The 25,436-nt window shown below is 36.0% G+C and overlaps 1 protein-coding gene across 1 annotated transcript in view; it reads left to right on the plus strand.

Annotated features, from left to right (window-relative positions):
- LOC150099879 (uncharacterized) overlaps window positions 1-25,436 on the plus strand; it is a 434,429-nt gene that overhangs the window by 52,297 nt on the left and 356,696 nt on the right. Inside the window, exon 4 of the mRNA XM_090403509.1 lies at window positions 9,363-9,435. Within this exon, the coding sequence (XP_090259635.1) occupies window positions 9,363-9,435 (73 nt within the window). The remainder of the gene's footprint in view (window positions 1-9,362; window positions 9,436-25,436) is intronic.

Raw genomic sequence — 25,436 nt, forward strand, 5'->3', positions numbered from 1 at the left:
TTTATTTCCAGATTTAACCTGCCATTTTCACTAAAACTGTGCCTAAATAGCTGAAATATTTTACTTCTATAGGATTTCCATTCAAAATACAGCTGAAGTTTTCTGTGCTCCTGCTTATTTTCATAGTTTTGGTCTTTTTATTGCTGATTTTAATGCCTGGAGACTTGCACTAGATGTGTTTAGGAATACATCATCTGCATAAAGCAATGAGCTAAGTTTGACATCTCCAATTCTAATATCAGGCTTGATGACACTTTCTTTCATATTGCGATTCATATAAATGATGAATAAGAGTGGAGATAATTTGCATCCTTGTCTTATGCCTGATTTTACATCAAACTACCTTCCTGTATTTCCTTCAATTCTAACTACTGACTAATAACTTAAATATAAGACTATGTATTGCTCTGTATAATGCTCCATTCACCTCATATAATTGTAGTGTTTTGAAAAGCTTTTCTCTGGGCACCTTGTCGTATCCCTTTTCCAGAGCTACAGAAATTAAGTACAGATATTTATTATATTCCCACGATTTCTCAACTATTTGTCTTAAAGTGAAAATCTGATCTTGACTACCTCAATTTGGCCTGAATCCAGCTTGTTCTTCTCCAAGTTTCTCTTCCACAATCTTTCTCAACCTCTTTTTAGGTAAGCTTGCATAAATCTTACTTGGAATACTCAGTAGAGAAATTCCTCTGTAATTCTCACATTCAGCCTTATCCATTTTTTATAGATATGGGAGAGGTACTATGAGAGAGCTCTACTCCAGTCATTAGGAATTTGACTTCTGTCCAAGGCCTCTGAATTATGCAAGTGTACCCACTGCATAACTTTTTTATCTCCATACTTAAGCATTTCTGGTCGAATATCGTCTACTCCAGCTGCCTTTCAACATTTCAAGTTTTTGATGGATTTTTCTATCTCAATTATTGATATGTACTCCTCTTTGCATTCCTCTTGAAAATTTTCTGGTATGGTTCTGTCACTGCTTGGCTTGTTTAGCAGTCTTTCAAAGTAATTACTCCAGACATCTAGAATATCCTTATCTTCAGTTTTCATGTCACCTTTATCATCTTTGATTCCTTTTACAGTACTTTCCATCATTTTTAAGTTTCTTCAATAGCCTCCAGAACATTTTGCCACCTTTCTGATATTTATTTTCTATATTCTTTTCAAAGTCTTCTCATGACTTTTGTTTTGCTTCTTTTACACACAGCTTAACACTTTTACATTTTCTCTGTATTCTTTTAGAGCATCTGCATACTTATTTGCTAGGAACTTTTGGTATGATTTCTTCTTTTCCAGGACTGTTTCTTTAACTTCTTGTGTCCACCATGGTGTTTTTATTTTTCTCTCCTTGCAGACAACTTCACCACATACCTCCCCTAACTGAATCAATCAATGTCTTCTTCAGAGTTAGCTGCCGAGACTCCAAGGTTTGGTTCTTGTTTTCAGTTTATTTCATTTTTCTTCAGTAATGTTTGTATAGTTGGGTCTATATACAAAGCTGCTCAACTTGAATTCTTTTTAAAACCTTCTTACATAACTGTTCTTTTCACTGTGATATCCATTTTTATTCTGCTTAGTATTACGTAATGGTCACTTCCAGTTTCGAATCCTCTGTACATTCTTGTATCCCGAATCAGCCTTATTATATCACTGTCAACAATGATGCAGTCAGCAAAGCTTTTCTGAGTTCTTGTGTCTTCTCTCCGTGTTTTTGCCTCGCCTGTTTTTGTCTTGTTTGGCTCAGTAATGCAAATTATGTCCACATGGTACTTTTCCGATTCTTCTGTTCCAGTTTCCTTTCCTTTAATACTCCTTATATTGATGGTTCCTATCTTCAGTTCTTCTGATGTCGGGTTTATTCTTCTAGATGTTGAGTTGGAGTCTGTTCCAGTAGCTGACTCTTCACTGTTCATCCTGGTTCCTTGACAAAGATAATTAGGGCCTTGTTTAACCAGGTGACTCCCTAGCTGGCATGAAATCTCATCACATTGTACTATCATATGCATTTCTGGTGTAAGCCAATGAAAAGTACAATTTTGTTGGCTTAGTCCCAAATTGTCAGTCCATCCTTGTTCATTCAGTATCCAGTAGATAACTACTAACGGCGCGCCACATGAAGGTTTGGATATACTTTATTTTTATTCTCCATGAGTTATATGAATATTTCTGGACACGAATCCACGAATAAATGATGATGAAAATGACAGAAACTGTGAAAATAGGCAGGAACATGGAAACCATTATCTGCATTTTCATTGGAGAACTTATAGAAAAAGTAAAATATCTAAGCTGTTAAGGAATAGTCTCTAGTAAAGATGGAAAATTGAATTTGCAAAGAGAACAGAATAATCAAAGTTTCTTTTGTGTGTATTGTATGATTGAAAAAGTTTGTTGAATAAGACAGAAATAGATTTTCTGTCCCTTACAATCCCTGATCACAGAGAAAGTAGTTATAAGACCTTTAAGAACTGAGTAATATTAACACCCCAAAGTACGATCTAACATAACCGAATGATTCACATTGGAGTTTCTGTAATAAAAAAACACTACATGGAATTTTACATTAATAAAATTACATTAAACATGAAATAATCAATTCTTCTGTTATCTTAATTAGACTAAACCACATTCAAACAATATCACATGAAAATCTCACAATTTAACACATTTTTCATTCTCTAAGAAAGGTATGCACTTGGGCAATTAATACAAATTCTCTGAGTGTCTTTAAACTGTTTGATCATTTACACACCTATGTTTTGCCAGCTCAAGCTGGCAAAATATAAGTGTGTAATAATTATAATTGGTTATTAAATTATTTATTTTTACTTCAGTTCAGGGAGTTTTTATCTAGAAACTTTGATAATCATTGCAACAGCTACAGAAATTTGAAGGCCCAAATATTAGATCTGAGAATATTGGAGTCTTGAACACGGTAGACTAATCTGGAGGAAAATTGTTTATACGACATCAATGATAATGCAAACTTTTCATATTTACTATTATAATATCCTGTATACCGGTGAAAGTATATTTCAGGAATTTGATGATGTTGATTGATACATTAGCTATATAATAGACTTTTTTGTGGTATTACTTTCCATTCCTCCCCCATTCAGGCCAATCTTTTATTAGATTTTAAGCCAAAGATTTAATTGTAAGTGGAGGTTTCTGTGGTTTAGAAGTTGTTCAGCTCCTTTCCTCTAAAATTTTATTTAAATGACCATAGATAAGCTCTACTCACACATTCTTGAATGGTAACCAAGTTGATTCCTATAATCTGCATTTTTAACATTATTCTGACTGATGCCATACATTCACTCAACTCATTTTTCTCAGCACTCTCCTAATATAAGTTGGGTTTCTAATGAAACTATATATCCTTAAGTAAAGATTGATTTGAATACCAAAATCTTTGTGTTTTGACTTTGACTTTGTGTTTTGAATAAGAAATTTACCTGGTAATACATCAGATCTCATCTGCATACAAACCACAGCATTACTATTGCAAAGTAAATTACCTCAAAGGAATCTTCCTTACATGGAATACACTTTCCTCAAAGAATTAAAATCAGACACAAATATTGTTATAATCAAAACAGATAAAGGAAATGCAACAGTAGTTTTGAACTCTGAAGATTATAATAATAAAATGAAAACTCTTCTTGAAGATTCTAATACCTATAAACCTTTAGACAGAGATCCGACTTGGCGCTCTCACAATAAAACCAATGATCTAATCAAAAAGATATCTAATTGGACTGAAGAACTAAAAAGAATTCTACATTCAAAACACCCATTAATCCCAAGAATTTATGGTGTACCAAAAATTCATAAGATAGGTATTCCCTTAAGACCAATAGTAGATGGTAGAGACTCTCCGACCTCTAATTTAGCAAAACATCTCACCAACATGTTTTTACCTCATACAGGAAAAACATCTTTCATCAAGAACAGTGCATATTTTATTGAAAAAGTAAAAGATATAGTCTGCACGGTTAGCCTAGTGGCTATGCGCTTCGCAATCATATGCCTGGGGAAGGAGTGTCCTAGGTTCGATTCCCGTCGGTGACGTGAGGAGCTGAAGGAACTTCCTCAGCCATAGCCAAGTTAGCCAGTCTTGGGCGTGGACAGCAGGGTTTTTTCCCCAGTTTATTCTGGGGTTTTTCATCCCACAAAGCAGGCAAACTGGCCTTGAGAACTCAACACTACAGGCCATAGGATACACCGGGGCATAAGGCTGACCACCTTATCCTGTAAACAGAGTGAGGTCCGATGATCAATGGATCCTCCACACCGCAAGGTAAAAGAGGGTATAAGGAAGATGAGATGAAGTAAAGGATATTTATATTGGACCTTCGGACATCTTAGCAAGTTTGGATGTTAGCAGCCTATTTACAAATGTTCCAAGAAACGAAACTGTGAATCTCCTGGAAGACCTTTTTTTCCTCTGGACATTGTAGATCTTTATAAACATTTTATAAATAATACTTTTTTTCATGTATCAAGACAAATTTTGGGAACAAAAAGAAAGATTGGCTATGGGCTCTTCCCTCTCTCCGGCTTTAGCTAACCTATTTATGGAAAACTTTGAAAATAATGCTTTAAACAATTATCATAAAAAACCAAAAATATGGCTACGCTATGTAGACGATATGTTCATCATATGGCCAGGAACAAGAGATGAACTCATTGATTTCAAAGATTACCTAAGTAATTTGCATAATAATATAAAATTTACTTTAGAACAAGAAGAACTTAGGAAACCGCCTTTTCTAGACATTCTATTAGAAGTCAAGGAAAAGGATAATAAACTTTCTTTCTCAATATATAGAAAACCCACCGACATAGGAAGATTTCTTAATGCGGCCTCACACCACCACCCTTCGCAAAAAATAGGTCTAATAAAAACCCTAAGGGACAGAGCGTATAACATTTCCAGTACAGAAAAACAGAGAAATGAAGAATTAGAATATCTTACACAGATCTTTCAAAAGAATGGTTATGAAACCAAGACTATCAAAAAATCCTCCACACACCTCCTACAAGCATCTCTCAGAAACAAGATTTCAAAAATGCTATCACGCTTCCATATATCAAAAATGTTACAGACAAGATGGCTAAATTACCTAACAAATATAACATCGAAGTAACCTTTCTGCCGCTGGAAAAAATTTTGAGATTTCTACATTCCCCGAAACCTAATCATCGTCCTTTAAAAAAAAACAGGTGTTTACAAAATTTATTGTTCTTGCGGCATCTACTACGTAGGACAGACAGGAGGATCTTGGGAAATTCGCATGAACGAACATCAAAAGGATGTGCAAAACAGAAGAGAACACAAATCAGGTCTAGCTTTCCATGCCACTTCCACCGGCCACAATGGACTCTGGCAGAAAACAAACATGTCGTACATAGAAAAAAAACTATTACATAAGGAAATTTAAAGAAGCTGCAAACATGCTTAAAATACCAACACAATGCAATAAAAATCAAGGATTAATTCTCCACCAAGTTTGGTCAGCTTTAATAAAAAATATATCTCAATCAGACCTTGGACATTATGAACGTGAACAACAGAACGTGGTATCATCCAGCATTGTTTAAACTCAGCACTGCTTTGAATCTGCATTTTGATTTTTGATTTTCTGAATAGTGAGATGGCTACAACTGTATAGTATGAACTATTACTAATAATTTCTCTTTTCTTTGTGTTTTAAACTTTAAGTTACCTTTTACCCCTGAAGATGTAAGTCAAACGACTTATGAAACTTGTCGGGTCTTTTATTAATTCATTGTGTTTTATATAGCTTATTAAAAAACAAATGTGGTCCGATTTACCGGAATATGCCAAAAGATTTAATTTGCAGGGTATGGAAAATGTACTTCTCTTATTGGAATTATGATGGAAACAACCAAGACCAGGTGGTTGATAGATATATTATTTATTAATTCTAATTACTCCTTGGGTATTTTGCTGATATAAAACCACAGACCTTGTTCTTTAATTCAGATGAAGGTAAGATGATTCACAATTACTAGAATATTCTTTTAACTCAATATAAACAATACAAACACAAATCTTTTCCATCTGAAGGACAAATGTGGTGGCCTTGTATCACTATCTACCAATAATTGTTCAGACACACATGTTATTTGCAGTTATGGAACTTTCCAGGTTTGTTAACATAAAAACTGGTGTACAAATAGTAGGAAGCAGTTGAGTACGGGTGGTATGGCAGCACGACATGAACTCAGTAACTTTGAGAGAGAGATGTCATTGTGGGCTTTCACATTGGTGACACGTCCATATATGCAATTGCCGATCAACTGGAGCATCCAAAATTGATGGTTGGCAATGTGATCAACAAATGGAGATGTTCTGGCATCACTAGTGCAAGAAACCTAGGGCAGTTGACGCAAATGACTGACAGGGACAGGAGGTTATTTAAATGGGTGGCATGCAAAAACAGGCTACAATTGGCACAGACCATCTGTGATGAGTTCCAGAGTGCCAATAACACTATGGTGAGCACTAATACTGTACGAAAAGAACTATTTACTGGGTTTTTTCCAGAAGAGCTGCAGCACACAGGCTGAACATCACAACAATGAACAAGGCGGCATGTTGGCCTGGTGCAAAGAGCATGTGAACTGGACAATTGACCAATAGAAAACAGTACTCTGAAGTGATGAATCAAGATTCACTTGTTTCCAGTCTGATGACAGGGTGTAAGTGTGGAGGCAGCCTGGTGAATGCTTGTTACCACAGTGTGTTGTACCCACACTAAAGTTTCATGGAGTAGTAGTAATTGTGTGGGATGCATTCAGCCGGTTTGGAGTGGGACCACTGGTTGTTGCCCGTGGTTCCATGAAAGCAGATTAGTACCTTGATATTCTGGATAATCAGCTGTTGTCTACACTGGAGTTTTTATGGAACAGACTTGTGTTACTATCAAGATGACAATATCCCATGTTACAAAGCTGTAGCTGTTATGGAATGGTAAGAAGAGAAGAGATGAGTGTTAAAGGACGGCCCTGTGCAGAATGCTGATCTCAAACCGTATTGAACATCTGTGAGACAAATTGGAGCTGGGATTGAGGTCCAGAGCAGCATTTCCTCGATCTGTTACTGAACTCAGTGCTGCTTTGATAGAAGAATGGAGACAAATTCCACCTGATGTCTGCTGCACATTGGTGGATAGCCTTCCTCATAGAATGCAGGAGGTGATCAAAGCCAAAGGTGGAAATACCCAATATTAGGGTTTGCCTGCTGGTATCAGTTGTAAATTACTGAAGTGTTGTCTATATATATATGTGTGTGTGTGTGTGTATTAAAGATACCAAGCAATTTTTATAAACTTGGTTTTAATCCTTTTTCCCAAGTAAGCAAACAAGCAGGTAAGTCAAGTTTGCACCTGAAGTATTTTCAGGTCTGAGGCAACTCGTGGTAAAGGTGGAGTAAGCTCCACTCACTTTCCTTAGTATCTCCCCTAATGCAAAGCACATCTCCTTGCAGACGTGTATGATGCTATGCATTAAGGGACGGGCCACTACCCAGACCGGTTTAGACTTTTATTGAGGTCTTGTCAGTGGGAGCCAGACCCTGAGATGCCAAGGTTAACGTAATGCAGAACTGATAAATTTTACCTATACACGTTGTCACAAGGTGCTTTGACCTTATTAAATAAAAATCTCAGGACGAGAGAAAGATGTATAAAGTTTTATTTTATTTTATTTTTTTAACCTTGGGTATACGTATACTATATGTTAAAGATACCAAGCAATTTTTATCATCATCATCGTCAAATTCCTGCCATGTACCCTCAAGGGGTGTACAGGATATGATAGTACTATATGAAAAATTTACATTATTACTAACTTCCTATCTACAATTTTCCTCCAAATCAGTCTATTATTCCCCAAGACTCCAACATTATCACATCTTATACTTCTATTGCCTAAGGCACTTTGTACTGTATCAATCCGCCTATATCTTGGTCTTCCTCTGGGTCGTTTTCCTGCCAACCTGGCAGAGAACACTTGTTTTGCTAATCTTTCCTCGCCCATTCTATTTAAGTGACCATATCACCTGAGATTAGCCCTGCTAATGCATTCCTGGATGCTGACAATATCAAGTTCCTAATATCCTCGTTTTTAATATGATATTGCCATTGATGCCATCTGTTCAAACCTCTAATCTTTCTTGGGACTCTCATATCTGTGGTCTCTAGTCTTGGATCAAGTGTTTTACTTCTGACCCAGCTCTCTGATCCATAAGTTAAGACTGGTTTGAACACTTATTGTATACAGGTCTTGTTGTATACAGCTAATTTAGTGTTCTGACTAATTTCCTTTTATTCCATATGAATTTATTCAATTGACTTCCTACCATACCAGCTTTGTTGATTCTGTTGTCTATTTCCATATTCAGTTTACCATCTTGAATAAATATCGTGCCTAAGTAGCTGAAATGTTTTACTTGTTCTACAGGTTCTCTATTCACAATGAAGTTGACATTTTCAATGCTCCTGCCTATTTTCATTGTCTTTGCCTTGTTATTGCTGACTTTCATGCCATGTCTATTACAACAGTTATTCAATTTAGTCAGGGAATCTTGCAGACTTGTAGCAGATTTATTTAGAAGTATAACATCGTCCGCATAAAGCAAAGAGCAGACATTAACATCTCCAATTTTGATATCATTTTTAATACCACTATCCTTCATAATGTGATCCATATAGGTAATGAATAACAGAATGGATAATGTACATCCTTGTCTGACACCAGATTTAACATTCAACCATCTTCCTGTACTTCCTTTAATTCTAACTGCTGACTTACAGCTCAAATAAAGACTAAGTATTGCTTGTTATAATGCCCCATTGACACCATATAAGCAATTTTTATAAACTTGGTTTTAATTCTTTTTCCTAAGTAAGCAAACAAGTAGGTAAGTCAAGTTTGTGCCAGAAGTATTTCCAGGTTTCAGGCAACTCGTAAAGGTGTAGCTCAATAAAGGTCGAAACCAGTCTGGGTAGTGGCCCTTCCCTTAATGCATAGCATCATACATGCCTGCAAGGGGATGCTTTGCTTTAGGGGAGATTATACTAAGGAAAGTGATCAGAGCTAGTATAGTCCACCTTTACCATGAGTTGCCTCAGACCTGAAAATATTTCAGGTGCAAACTTGACTTACCTTTTTGTTTGCTTACTTGGGAAAAAGGATTAAAACCAAATTTATAAAAATTGCTTGGTATCTTTAACGTATAATATACCCAAGGTTAAAAAGAAAAAAATCTTTTGATATATATATATATATATATATATATATTTTTTTTTTTATATATATAGGGGAAATGGAAAGAGTGGAAAAAAAAGCGTGGTAACACTGTATGTTTCTAGAATTCCAGATGATTTAACAGAGGTAAGTATCTTGGTATTTCTTTTTAATGTTGTATGATTTACATATTTATTCCTTTTTATTTATTTATTTTTGTCATTTGATCCCATCATGAAAATATTTTGTAAATAGTACATTCGTGCTGTTGATAGGAAAGATTTTCTTCTATTTTTTTATTAATTTTATATACTTTTATATTTTTTATAATATGGAAACCTTGCTCTAGAGACCAAACATGAAACTTTTTCAAGCCTCTTCAGGCCTCCAAGTAAGTGGGGTAGGGTTTTCATGCTAGGAGGATGAAATTCATCTCCCTCCTAAAGACTTGCACAATCATCCATGTCCATGGTGGGATTGTGAAAATTTTTAAAGGTGTTGACAGTTTAGTGACAACTCACTTTTCAAGAAAATTATGGTAAGGACATCGCTGAAAGTAAACTACTAGACACCTTCTTAGGAAAAATGGATACTTCTGTATCTACTGAATGTAAATTCAAGCATATGCATTGGTCCCTGGCATTACAGATGATGTATTAACACATCTCGAAGAGCAATGGGACATGTTCAGGCATCACTTGAAAAGCTCCTGAGTTAGATTCTTGTCATGATGAAAGAAATCTTTATATTAACTTTTTCATTTGAAGGTAGCTGACCTCATTAAGATAGCAGGGTTTAATTCTCCAAGATATTCTGGTTTTTCATCCAACATATATAGGTAGATTGCCCAGGGAACATATAATACAGACAAAAAATACTGTTGTGGCTGGTAGATGGCATTGGAGATTGGATAGTGCCACTGTGTGTTCATTGAGTATTTAAATACCTGAGAACATGGATTGTGTGGTATGTAGGGCCATGCTACAATGAATCCTTAGACTTCTTGGAGGTACTACATAATAAGCATAAACATTCCTCCAGAAGAAGAGATGGATACTGGCTGTCATTACTTCCCAAAATCAGATGATAAACACAATTCATATGAAGTTAAGCTCCCAACATCTTGGAAATTAGATAAATCTACAAAACCAAGAGATGGGAAAAATTTTTACAGTGAAACTTGTGGATTCTTTCAAAATATTTTTTGGAATTCATGTGAAAGAGATAATGCAAGCTCATTGAGTAAATTGAACTACACTGAACATGATGTCATTCTTCTATAGTAGGTTTCCTCTCAATTTCTCAGCTAATGAAGTTCCATACTCCATTAGTGTATGGTACCTACAGCAGTTTAATGTACACAGAGCACTGATTTCTTACTCATCTATATTAGCAGTTTGAGATCTGAGGTTTGTGTTGGTTATGCTGCTGTTTTTCTTTGTACATATAAAAGAATACCTAATATGTATGATTTATACAGATTCTTTGTGTTTTACCGTCCATCTCCTCTTCTGTGTACAATCCACATCCAATGTTTTCTGATGTTTTACAATTATTGTGTCAAATGAGGACCCTTAATTTTGATCTTTAGTTGTGCTTGGATACCCATCAATGGAAATGAGACTAGATTCAGCTGCTAAGTCAGCACATATTTTTTCCATATTTGTCTATTTCCTATACAGCCTACAGAGTTGATAAGAGTAAAGCTAATTATGGCATCATACTGGCAGCAAGCTCTGACATATAAGTTGTCCTAGGACTAGAGGAAGTTGTACTTGCTATGCTCTGCACAGCAAGTACTCACTTGCTGTCCTTGTCAACAGCTCTGCACTTTATCTGTTTAAGGCTATGATGGCCTGTGTATGTGTTAACATTGTAACTCTCATCATACCATACATATTCTTGTAGGGTACCAGCACTTCTCTCAGGAGAGGAATGCAATTTTTACTAATCTGGCTGAGCTGTATACGCTCAGCAGATCTTGTCAGATTCACACAAATTGCATGAAGTTTTTAACTTTTTAAAAATAATTTAATTTATACATATGTATTTCATCATTAATTCAATTTATATGTAAGTTAAATTTTTAAAATGTTCTCTTATGTAAACATAACTTTTTTTTTTTACTTATTTAGTTTTTTTTTTTTTTTATTGTCTTGTGTACTGTTGTTGTTGCATGCCATCAAGTCATTCTCAACTCTTGGTGATACCATCCCAATAATCCCTCTTTTCTTTCCTTTCAGCAATTGCAAGTTCAAGTTAGTAACTTTCTTATCCATCCAACTCTTGCATTCTTCCTCTCCTTCTCATGCCTTCAATCTTCCCCAACATTTTTCAGTTACTGATTTTCCAGTTATTACTTATTGCTCAAAGTACATTAACTTTTGTTTAGCGATCATTGCCTGTAAGGAACATTTTGTCTTTATACTCTCTCAAACCTTCCTGTTAGTCATTCTTGCAGTCCATGGGATTCTTAACCTCCCAAACGGCCAGGACGTCTATAGACGTCCAGCTAAATCTGGATATGATTCAGCCCACCTGTTGAAAAGACTGGGATAAGAAGTGCAATTTGACCGTCACGTCCATTAGAAGGTGTGATAAACCCTCAAGCTGAAGAGAACAGTTAATCGGATTATCTCACATTCGTAGCTGCCTCTCAGTTGCCATATAACAAGAAACGCATTTCCTTGTTCTATGCTGGGTAACTGGATCTTAGTTATATAGGATAGACTAAAAACAGAGAAATTATTTATATTTTTGTTTTCTCTTTTTATTGTACGATCCAGTTTTAATGTCTGGACAAAATAAAGATCCTTGCATAATTTCTTCACTTAAATATAGCCTTACCTTGGAGAACTAATTTTTTTCTAATCGCTTACTCAATTTGTTCTCAAAGAAATTAATTCACGATAATTATTTGAAATATTATTTTAAAAAAAATAAAAGAAAACTGGCTGCCGACGTTCCAGATTATATTATTTTTTTTATTGTTCTAAATCATCGAAATAGAATAATACTTCACAGATTTCCTTTAGGACACGCTTGAGTAACTTTGCTTTATAGAGAATAACATGAAATTCTTTAATCATATCACTAATTTTTTTCTTTAGAGGTGGCACGAATAATAATAATAATACTCGACTGTTCTTTGTACTTTCACTTTCTTGGTTTCCTTGTATAATTGATCATTACAAAATGAAATTAACAGTTATGATTTAAATTTATACGTATATATATATTTTCTGTATAATTCAGATATTATACTCCAATTTTTAAAGTAAGCGATACATTTGCTTATATTTTATCATTCAAAATATGTATATCAAATGTGAAATTTCATTTCCATATTTTTACAATAGAATTGAACTTTATTTCGTCTTTGATAGTTTAATCCCCCCCCCCCCCCCCCCGTTGATAGTTTAATCCCCGTTGCATTACTATCACACACCCAAAAACTGTTATGAAACGTAGGTGCAGTTTTTATTTAATTCATTTCTCTCTAGTAATTGCTCCACATAACTTTAATTTTTTGATACAGAAACTATGTGGGGATTATTATAAATTAGCAAATTATAAATCAGGAAATTATGTCATATTTGGTTATAGGCGAAATTAATATTTAAAATCACTGTCATCCTTCAAATGCAATATCAGAATAAAGAAAGATGGAAAAACCAAACAAGTAATTTCTGCCTGTAAAATATTCAGATATTGCTTGAGGCTCTTTAGTGTGCTGCATGTTCTATTGTTCTGCTTCTCAGTGGGGGTGGGTTAGTAATCTCCATTAGCTTAGAGCTGGGCAGAAAGGAATAATTAGTAAGTATACCCAAGACACAATTCATTTACGAGATAGCAAGCAGCAGTGACATTCAAGATAAGCAAAGGAAACTTCGTGCGATGCAGAAAAGTTTGAGCCTTCGCCTTCAGCAGCTATCATTCTACTCTGTAATGAGGAAACAGCATAAAAAATATTACAAAAAAGTGTTTGGACATATTGGATCTTGTTATTTGGAACAGTTTCCTCTTGCACAAGAAAAATGTTTGTCTACCATAACATATCTAGAATACAGAATAGAAATTGCGAAAGCAATGCTGCATGCACACCTGCCTTCTTCAGCAAGCAGAGAAACAGGCAATCCTGCCAGACATTTGAGGTTGAACGCTGCTAACTCCAACCATTATCCTGAAAATCTACCACCAACGGCTAATAAAAAAAAACCTGCACGAAAATGTTATGTATGTAATAAAAAAAATATCAGAAAGGAAACAAAAATCTGGTGGTGCCCTGAGTGTAAAACTGCTTAGTTGTTTACCCTTGCTTTAGGGTGTTCCACACTGTTCAAGAATTTTAAATTCTGAACAGTATGAAATAAAAAATGTTTCTTTTCAGGACTACAAATATTGATGGAGGGATACGTGAATGTACTGTTTCCTTTTCATCTTGAAGGTGAATTTTTAAGTTCTTTTTATAACACAGAATTATATTTTTGTATTTTCGAAGGAATAAAATATAAGAGGGACTGGAATACTCTTTCCAGTTCCTATTGAACTGGAAAGCGTATACCAGGTAAACTATTTCACCAAAAATAAATAAATAAATAAAATTAATAAATAAAATACATGATAATAATGTGAAAATTTTCACCTTGCCAACACTCAACAGTGATGTGATATGGGATCCAAATTTCTTGTTTCAGAGAGATATATATATATTACAAAGTTTTGTAATAAAAATTTCTGCTACAATAAAGTTTGACAGAATCAACAAAATCAGTAAAATGTCACTCTTATAATTATATCAGATGTTATAATGGCAAAAATAGTAAGAAAAAAATCATTAATTGCACTTTCTCTTCAAAACATTGTAAATTCACCCAGTGGAAAAGAAAATACTACATATTTTTCTTCTGTTATCTGATTTTTTTTTTTTTCTTTTAGTACAAAGAACAAATTACTGCATATAACATGGAGTATGCAGGAGGGAAAAAATCTGGAAATTGGTTACATTATAATGAATAGAGAAATCATGTCAGAAAAAATTATTCACGTAACATTCTAATATCAGCAGACATAACATTTTCTTCTAGGTTAGATATCTAAAGTAACTAACCTTTGCTACTATTTTACACTAAAATGAATGGGTATGTTCCCCAAGTGATTTACATTTGTAACAGTTGTCTTGTGAATGATTTATGAAATAAATTCTCTGAAAGATCTGCAAATTGAAAAGGTCTATGAAAAGGTCCAACTTACAAAGAGTCACTGCTGTAACCCTTTGTAAAAGTGTGTATATGACTTGTGTCAGCTAACCACAAACCAACCAACTAACCAATCCCAGTAAGGCTACTGGATATATATGTCAGTGTTATAAGATGAAATTTGACACTTAAAAAAAAGATTGCTGAAAAATGGGTGGGAATCATCTTATACTTTGGGCATAAATTTTGAATCTTTGAATTCAAGTATAGGAAACATTATCAATACTTCTTCAGGTATTCAGGTCGACTTCTGATAAGATTCTTCTGATGTCCTTCTGGCAGAGGCTACAGGAAGCATGCAGTGCTGTGTTCCAGGTAAAGGGGGTGATTTGCTTTCACCATCTCTGCAGTAGTTGGATGAGAAGAATGATGCTTGACCAATTTTATATTTAGGTGATATTGCAGTATGCTATCATTTAGGTGATAGATGAGAGCAGAAATGGACAGAAGTTTCACACACCAGCTTTTGCAAAGGATCTGAAGACATGACGCATATTTTCTACATTTATTCCTTTAAAAGTCAAACTTAGCCTTAAGATAGTTGCAAATGGGCTTCATTGTAGGCTGTAAATGTAGCTAGAGTCTTTCCTAAAGTCACTTATGTCATGCTTTTTATCTCTGTGGCATATGTTTTGGAAAACCATTGTTTTGGATATTATTCCCACGTGGATAGTTGCTGTAACATGGTGACATGTATCTGGTATCTGGAGAATAGAAACAGTATTCTGATCATGGAAAGGAGGAGAAGTAAAAGTCTTAAAGTTCCCATTTAGCATTGTTATATCTGAATGGCTGAGGAAGAGGATGTATCACTAGAGATGAAACGCAGCATTGTACTTGGAAGGAGAACTGGTTAAGAAAAGATCGGAAGTGTTGGCTGAGTGCAGAGGATTGTCAGGAATTCTGATTTGGGAGTTCGAGGTCATTACTTATTAGTACCTTAGCTTCTCCTCTTGGTTGGTGTAAAAGATTAGTTAAATCCTGAGTTGAACTGCAAAAAGTTTATATTCGTACATTCAATTGTAATAATTTTATACATCCATACATATGTCTCTTGGATGCAGATTGGCTGCAGGTAGTATGATTTCTATACAGAAATCTAGGCACACAACTTTGACTCTAGATACATGTATTTTGCTATGATAATTCTTTTATATTCTTAAAATGAAACTTAACTCCCACAATAATTAAGTGAACTGAGTCTTCACACTTCTATATACAAAAAACGGTTTAATAATACCAAGGTACATTAAATGAAATGAAATATACAACTCTCTGAAGTATACTTATAAATATAAAGTAGACTATTAAATTAATTAATTAAAATAAAAATACTATTAAATAAATCACATTTATCTTGTCCCAAAATATACCAGCTAAAGAGAAAATCTGTCCCTTAAATTAGCTCAAATAAAAGTAGAATGAAGCAGCTTCTTGAACTTGTTGGATATGATTTTAACGGTATCGATATTAAAAAGGTGCCGAGATGCCAATTTGATACCAAACTGTATAAAAATTAAAAACAAGTTTCACTCGGCCAAAGCCCAACAACCTATTTATAAACGAGCGAGTTTAGCACCATTACGGGAACAGGCATACACTACTCTGAGAACTTTCAAAAATAAATTCTTCCATCAGTGCCCTACGTGATATACTATCTAACATTTTGAACCCGGAGCTATGGGATTTCCTGGATAGAATCTCCGACTCTACAGCCAACAAAGAATTCTCTAAAGTTAAAAACCAGCACCAGAAGAAATTTGAAATCCTCCAGCTATGCAGCGGTCGCAATTACATCAAGATGGCGTCGTTGTGAACTTATCATTGGTAACCTTAACCAAAGAAGCCATGAGTGCATTAAGTCGTGGACACAATTTTGCCGTTACTCCTAAATAAGTTCCAAAAACCAAAATAATGGCTTCCATTGGACGTAGGATATACGACCTGCCTCCAGCAATAGCCAATAATATTAGGTTAGATGTGGCCAATATCCTAATCCATTCTAAGCCTCCCAAAAATAATAACGAAATAATGAAATAATGGCTCTAAAAGAGCTATGCAATAATAACCACATTACAATAACCAAATCAGACAAAGGAAACGCAACTGTAGTAATGGATATAACAGAATATGAAAGCAAAATGCATGCACTTCTTCAAGACCGGTCAACATATCAAATTATAGATTGAGATCCCACCAACTCGCAAAAGAATAAGGTATGCAAGTTATTGAACAAAGTCACTTCCCTGCCAAAAGAAACAGTCAACAAACTCAATCCCTTTCACGTTAAAATACCCAGTATATATGGAGCTCCAAAAATTCACAAACAAGGTACACCTTTAGTCCTACATATACAACAACAAATGAACTTTGTTCGCTGATGATGCAAAGTTGGGTAGGGCAATAGTGAATGCAGAAGATGTCAAAATCTTGCAGGACGACTTGGATAGATTGGAGTTCTGGGCTAAGGAGAATGGATGTCAATTTGATGTGACAAAATGTAAGGTTATGCATTTTGGGGTGAAAAGATTAGCAGCAGTATACCACACTGGTGGAACTGTACTCCAGGAGATTGATGAGGCCAGGGACTTGGGAGTGTTGGTGGATAGGGAGATGAAGTTTAGGGACTACATTGCAAAAGTAGCTAAATCAGCTCATCAACTCGCTTGGTTGTTGAAAAATACTTGGATGTGCAGAAACAAGCAAGTTATTGTACCTCTGTACCGAGCCTTGATAAGATCTCATCTCGACTACTGTGACCAGATTTGGTCACCTAGGTTTCTTGATGGGGAGGAGGTGGAGAGGATCCAGAGGTGAGTGACCAAGATGATAGCAGGTCTATGGAATGAACCTTATGAGAACAGGTTGAAGATTTGTGGGTTGCAGAAATTAGTTGATAGGCGGAAAAGGGGAGATATGATTGAGACATTCAAATTGCTAAAGGGTTTCTATAGGATTAATTCAGAGGATATTTTTGAGATCAGGACTGGTGGTGGGAGAACTAAGGGATACCTATGGAAGCTGGGGAAAGAGTATGGTTAGCAAGGGTGTTAGAGCTGGGGTCTTTACTTTTAGAGTAGTAAATGAATGGAATAAGCTGCCAGAGTCTGTTGTGGGTGCTATGACAGTTAACGAGTTCAAGGCAAGGTATGATAGATACTGTGAGAATGTCGTATAGTTGTGTGGACGTGATGTTTAGGGCCTCCCTCGATGAGTCTGAGGACTCCCTGGAGTCGCCCGTAATAATAATATAAACAGCTAAACATTTAGCCAAACTACTAGCCACTTGCACTAACAATTCCCCCTCTTTTGTTAAAAATTCTACCCACCTAAAAAGTATTTTAGAAAACCACACCTTAAATAGTTCAGACTTAATGGTGAATTTTGATATCACCTCATTATTCATGAATGTACCATTGACTGAAAAAACTTACTAAATTCACAATTTCCCCTTGATATATTTCAGCTATTTAAATTCACAGTACAGGCAGTTATTTTACATGGAAAGGGAAAATATACAAACAATTAGATAGGACAGCTATGGGATCCCCCCTGAATCAACTTCTAATAGAACATCTGGAGAAGCTAGCTATCAACACAGCCACTCTCAAACCTAGTCTCTGGCTATGCTATGTTGAATATGTGTTTGCTATTTGGTCACATTGCCCAGACACATTGAATACATTTTTATTGCATCTGAATAGCCAGCACCTTAAAATCCACATTACAATGGAACGAGAAGCCAATGACTGCCAGCCCTTCCTGAACACACTGATGACACATCTTCCAAAAGGTTCCTTTTCATTTTCAGCTTATAGAAAACCCACACATATAGGGAGATATTTACACAATCTCACACACACACCATCACCCTTCTCAACAATATGGTATCTTAAAAACACTAATCCATAGAGCTAGAGCAATCTGTTCCAATGACATTGCTCTCACTGCTGAACTTTCTCATCTGCATCACACCTTCCTAACCAATGGCTATAATCCCTATAAGATGGATAAAATACTAAATGCTACCCAGAACCCCCCCCCCCCCACACACACAGAAGACTACAACAAAACTATCACCATCCCATACATTAAAGGCACATCTGAAAAGATATCATCCAGGGTGCTTAACAAACACCAACTTCACACCGTATTTAAACCTTATGTGGCAACTCTCATCCATTCATCTAAAGACAGATTCACTCCTTTATCACATCCAGGAGTCTATGAAGTGCCCTGTTCATGTCATTGAGCTTACTGTGGACATTCACCTCAGTGAACACAAAAAGTATATCCAGCACTTTCGCTATTGCAAGTCGGGTCTGGCAGACCATGCTTTGAATAGTTATTTTCTTATCAATCTGTTTTCGCATCAATACCGTTAAAATCATATTCAACATGTGCGATGAACACATAAGCCTTTCCATGCAGTTAAACTTCTTTAACTGTTTGGCAGAAAAATCCTTTTTTATGGAAAATCATGACTAGAATTCTTATTTATAGTAAGAGATAGGAAAGTTCACACTTGGACAAAAAATCTTTTACTTCAGATTTTCTCCAGCATTCTAGAAAAGTCACATAAAACATTACTATTAATTATTTACACAAAAACATGAGGAATAAGTAATACTGTTTATTTAGATCAGGTCAAATATTTTGGTCTGTAAATTACAGGCCATCTTTGGTGGCAATGATAGTTTATTACAATGTAGAATGGCAACAGTGGATTGATTTGAAACAGAAAGAGCTGCATGATGTTATACATTCAACAGCATAATGGTATAACTGAAGAAACAGGTTAATAATTGATAGCTGTAAAAATAAATAAATAAACTTCATTAATGAAGACTTTTTCATATTTTGGATAAAGATCGGCAGTTGTTCCGATTCAGGTTTGGGTGATGAAGCAGGGCCTCAACTCTTTAAACAAACACTCAAATTTGTACCAACAACGATGAAGTAAGTGAGCTTAAGACCACCACCACCATTGTGATGGGAAGAATCATACAGGGAGTAGTTGGACATTTGATGGGTTGTAGTTGTAATTTGAAGTTTAGTCAGAATCATTACATTAGGTTTAGATGTGTGTGTGATGTACATCATTTAAATTGGGGGTTTATACCATGAATGCTGGTGAAGTAAATGTGGAAGAAATATTGTAAGATTTTTTTGAGGTAGGTTAGTTCTTTTATTTTAACTGAGGTGAGACTGTTTATCTAACTTTACTGTCATGCTAGTGTATTAGAGGCACAGAAAAAAAAGAACATGGGGGAAACACACTTTGAGAAGAGATACTCTTAGACATGTCACTCATACAGAGAGTATCAAGTCTTCATGCCATTATGTAGTCTCAGTAGCGCCCTCTCACATAACACTACATGATATTACTTCAGGCACAGTTTAGTAGCATTACATGGCATCTAGATTACATGCCAGCTGATCAGGAATTCTCCAAAATGCCTTACTGTCAGGTTTTAACCCACACTACTGGCAGCCAGCCTAGAAACCTATTTTCAACCCCCCCCCCCCTCCCAAAAAAAAAAAACCTATCTGGCAGAGATATGTAAATGATGTGTTCTCTATTTGGCTCAGACACATTAGACTACTCCTTCCTCTGTCACCTCAGTAATGTCTACATCCAAGAATCCAGTTTACAATGGAAAAGGAAAATAACAGTAACTTACCCTTCCTAGACAAGTTAGTGATTCCTTCTGAATGGTAACCTCTCCTTAACTATTTACAGAAAACCACTCACACAGGTAGATACATTTATAAACTTTCCCAACATCACATTTCTCAACAATATGACATCATTAAAACTAACCAATAGAGCCTACAAACCCTATATTCTGTTGAAAGAGAGGTTCCACAGGAACCTCTCTTTCAACAGAATCCAACCATATACACAACACCTTCCTATCTAGTGGCTAGTCCTTACAGAATAAAAAAAATCATTCCTCCCAACCCTGAATCTAAGGTGATCCCTTTAGTAGGATTTCAGAAATGCTATCGCCATACCACCGGAAATCAGGTAAGTGCCGCTGTTTGTAAAAAGAAAGAAGTTATTTGGTATGGTGACTATAATAAAACATGCTATTCATGAGCGAGTTATAACTTCGAGTTTTCCTAGAGCGAAAATTAAGAATATAACGATTGCAATTCAAAAAAAGAAAAGAAATGTAAACAAAATCGTAATTGTAGTACATAGGAATAAGGTTTGTAGGCTCTATTGGGTTAGTTTTAATGCCATATTGTTGAGAAGAGTGATGTCGGGAAAGTTTATAAGACTGTGAAAGTGAAAATCATCAGTATTTTACCTCGATATAATAACAATGAATTAAGAAGGGCTATGATGGCAAACAATTTGATGCATAGACTGCGTATAAGGAATGGATGCAAGTTTTTGGATGTGTGGGGTGAGTTTGAGGGAAGAAGAGGGATGGCCTACACCTGAATGTGTTTGGTATCAGGAGTCTAGAAAAACTAATAACTGGTATCAGACTCAACACAGAGAGGAAAACTAAATTATAAAGGGAGGAATGGTGAGAGTGTGAATGTAAGAGTGACAATGTTATATAACTGTTAATGATGGGAATGGGCTTTGTCATGGAAATGTCGATGAGGAGAGAAGCGATTTCGACTTTGTGTTCATCCAGTTTGGACACATCAAATATGTGCAAAGATGTCTACGTGTATAAGGTACTAGAGGAGAATAGAGATCTGCAAGTTGTCCAGCTGTGTCCTGTAGGGGTTTTTTCATCACTAGCAACCGATCCACAGAACTGGTGGATCGGTTGCTAGTGATGAAGAAATCCATCACCAAATAGACAAGATGGTGCCAAAAGAGTAATCATAATAGGAGACTTTAATTATCCAAATATTGATTGGGTAGCAGTAGATTCTCATGAGAAGAATGAAAATGCATTTATTGAACTGTTGTGGGATAACTTCCTCAAGCGGAATGTGACAGAAGGAACTCGAGGTTAAAGAGTGTTACAATTGATTAGTGTCAGAGGGCGTTTCAGTTAAAGATGTAACTATTCTGCCTATGGTTGGTGATAGTGATTATGTGGTACTCACTTGGGAAGTGACCACGGTTAGGAATGTTCCATGCTGAATTACGAAGCAGACAATTATGACCAACTTAGGAGTATACTAAGTTCAGTGGAATTGGAACGGTTGTTGGACGGGAAGAACATTGACAGTGCATGGGAAGTATATAAACAATAATTTAATGATGCGCTATCAGAGTGTGTTCTGAGAGGTCGAAAAATAAATATGGTAGGAGTCAAATGGATGTCATAAGAAAAGGGCGAAGTGGAAGGAGTGCTGTGTGCATGAGGATGATGTGCATTATGAAAATTATAAGCAGCAAGCTATAGAAAGCAAAGTCTAAGTATGAAAAGAAACTGGCTCCGCATGCTAAAGACAACCCACAAGAATTCTATTGATATGCTGCAATAAAAGAAAGAATGAATATGAAAGAAGAACTCTTCTAAATGCAAATGGCATGAGGGTTACAGATGCAGAAGAGGTTCAACTAATGAGTGCCCATTTTGTTAAAAACTATCAACCTGGTGTATGCAACATTGAGCTCACTGCTACCTCTTCAATGGATAAAGAAACTCAGGTGTATGGGGTCGAGGTATTAGAAATAGTTACACAAACTGAATAAGAATTCAGCAATATTGACTGATGGAATATCAGCACGTGTGCTAAAAAGTGTTCAGCTGAACTGGCTATTCCTTTGACCAGGCTGTTTAATATGAGTCTCATAACAGGAAAAATTCTGCAGGAATGGAAAGAATGTATGGCAATTCCATTGCAGAAGGGTGGTGCAAAGACAGTAACAACTAAGGTCAATCTGATCTTGCTGACCATGTATTGGATACAACCAAAAGGATCTTCTGGTAGAAAATCACTATACTCCATCACAATAAATTAAAAAAAAGAAAGAGACTGTTTTTGGAATCTGCAGTGGCACTCAGAAATCAACCAAATTTTAACAGATATGGGTGCAAAAAACTTCCCAAAATTTGGGAAACATTAATCATTAGAGATCCCAGTTTACACCAGGCCACCTATAAACTCCCATAGCGACACCTAGTTAGGACTATAAAGTGATAGCCACGCCTTTCATTGAATATTTTATTGTCTGTGTGTGTTACAGGGGTGCTTAAGGGTCAAAGCTGTATAACTGAGAGGAGACCTCCACATAGCCTTTAAAGGAATGCGGAGAACCGACCAGGGCTTCTGACCTAATGTCCAATCCTCGCCTTCTCGTGGTGCACCCTGTTGGGTATCTACTTGGATACTGAACGGACGAGGATGGGCTGGCAATTTGGGATTATAGCTGACCAAATTGTATTCTTATTGGTTAAACCAAAATATAGAATGATGGTACAACATGACAAAATTTCATGCCGGCTGGGGCGTCGCCCGGTTAAACAAGGCCCCCGTTGTTTTCGCCAGGGAACCAGGGCGAACAGCGAAAAGTCAGCTACTGGAACAAATCTGAAAATAAACCCCAACTCAACATCACCAGAGTTAAAGATCGGTACTATCAACGTAAGAAGCCTGAATGGCAAAGAAATGGAGCTAGCTCATTTCTTTGCCATTCAGGCAATGATAAGGAAAAGAAGGAGTAGCCATAGTATTCAACACAAAATACGAGGTTAATCTTCTTGAATGGCAGTCAATCTCAAGTAGATTAATGTGGGCAAATATGAGAATGGGGAACTGGACAATGAGACTTATTTGTGCCTATGGTCCCACAGAAGGTTCTACTAAGGTAGAAGTAGAGGAATTTTTTGAGGCTTTAGAAAAAGCAACTGACACAATGAAAAATGAAAAGTTGGTCCTTGTTGGGGATCTAAATAGCAGAGTAGGAAATGATTGTGAGACATACAAAAATATTTTGGGAAAATTTGGAGAAAAGAGCAAAGCTAATAATAATGGCAAATATCTGTTGGATTTCTGCTCAGGACATGGACTAGTTATTACTAACACCATGTTCCAACATAAAAATGTGCACAAATTCACATGGAGAGAAGAGGCTAGGAATAAGAAAAGTCTCATTGACTATGTTATTGTTGATAGTGTTTTCTCCCTGGTGCAGGACACCAGAGTGTACAGAGGATTTGAAATTGGAAGTGATCACTATTTAGTCTTGAGCAGGATAAAATTGAATTTCATATTGAAAAGAATAACACGTAAGAAAGTTTTAAAGCGAATAAAAGTTGAGCAGCTCTCAGATGTGAACTGTAGGCTAAAATACACAAAGATTATTGAAGAAAAAATGAAAGAGTTTGAGAACAGGAATCAAACCTTGGAGATTCAGTGGCAAACTCTGAAGGAAACATTGATTGATTCTGCCAGAGAGGCATGTGGTGAGGTTATCTGTAAAGATAAAAAAATCAGAACTCCCTCGTGGACACAGGAAGTTAAAGAGGCAGTGAAGGAAAAGAAGAAAGCATACCAAAAGTTCCTGTCGAATAAGTCAGCTTGTGCTCTTAGAGAATATAGAGACAAATGCAAGAATGCTAAACACTGTGTAAAACTAGCTAAACAAAAGTCATAGGAAGACTTTGGCAAGAATATAGAAAATAAATATCAAGAAGGTGGCAAAATATTCTGGAGGTTGTTGAAGAAGCTTAAGAATGGAGGAAAGAGTGCTGTAAAAGGAATTAGAGATGATAAAGGTGACATGAAAATGGGAGAAAAAGATATCCTTGAGGTATGGAGTAATTACTTTGAAAAACTGCTAAATGAAACAAGCAGTGATGACAGCACAGTGGTAAAAAACACTGACCAAGCATGCAGTCAGGAATACATATCCATACTAGAAGTAGAAAAAGCCATCAAAGGCTTGAAATGTGGAAAGGTAGCAGGAGTAGATGATATTCAACCAGAAATGCTGAAGTATGGTGGTATAAGAGTCTTACAGTGGCTGCACTGCATAGTTCAGAAAGCCTGGACAGAGGGACGAATTCCCGATGATTGGAGTAGAGCTCTCATAGTACCCATATATAAAAAGGGAAATAAAACTGCATGTGAGAATTACAGAGTATTTCCCTACTGAGTGTTCCTGGCAAGATCTATGCAAGTATACTTGAGAAACGGTTGAGAAGAATTGTGGAAGAAAAGCTTAGTGAAGAACAAGCTGGATTTAGGCCAAATAGAGGCTGTCAGGATCAGATCTTCACTTTACGACAAATAGTCGAGAAAGCATGGGAATATAACAAAGATCTGTATTTAAGTTTTGTCGATCTGGAAAAGGCATATGACAAGGTGCCAAGAGAGAAGCTATTCAATACGCTGCAGTTATATGGTGTCAATGGGGCATTATATCAAGCAATACTTAGTCTTTATTTGAGTTGTAAGTCAGCAGTTAGAATTGAAGGAAGTACAGGAAGATGGTTTAATCTTAAATAATGAGAAAGATTATAGGTGTGAATAGATGGCATCAATGGCAATATCATATTAAAAACGAGGATATTAGGAAAGAACTTGACATTGTCAGCATCCAGGAATGCGTTAGCAGAGCTAATCTCAGGTGGTATGGTCACTTAAACAGAATGGATGAGGAAAGATTAGCAAAACAAGTGTTCTCTGCCAGGTTGGCAGCAAAACGACCCAGAGAAAGACCAAGATATAGGTGGATTGATACAGTACAAAGTGCTTTAGACGATAGTAATATAAGATCTGATAATGTTGGAGTGTTGACAAGTAACAGACTGATTTGGAGGAAAATTGTAGATAGGAAATTAATAATGATGTAATTTTTTTCATGTAGTACTATCATATCCTGTATACCCCTTGAGGGTACATGGCAGGAATTTGATGATGATGATGGTGTGTGTTACAAGTGTTAGTTGTACTCCATGAAGA

Source organism: Typopeltis vanoorti, chromosome 14 (genome assembly GCF_054136105.1).
Source record: "Typopeltis vanoorti isolate ZY-2024b chromosome 14, IOZ_Tvanoo_1.0, whole genome shotgun sequence".
NCBI lineage: Eukaryota > Metazoa > Arthropoda > Arachnida > Uropygi > Thelyphonidae > Typopeltis > Typopeltis vanoorti.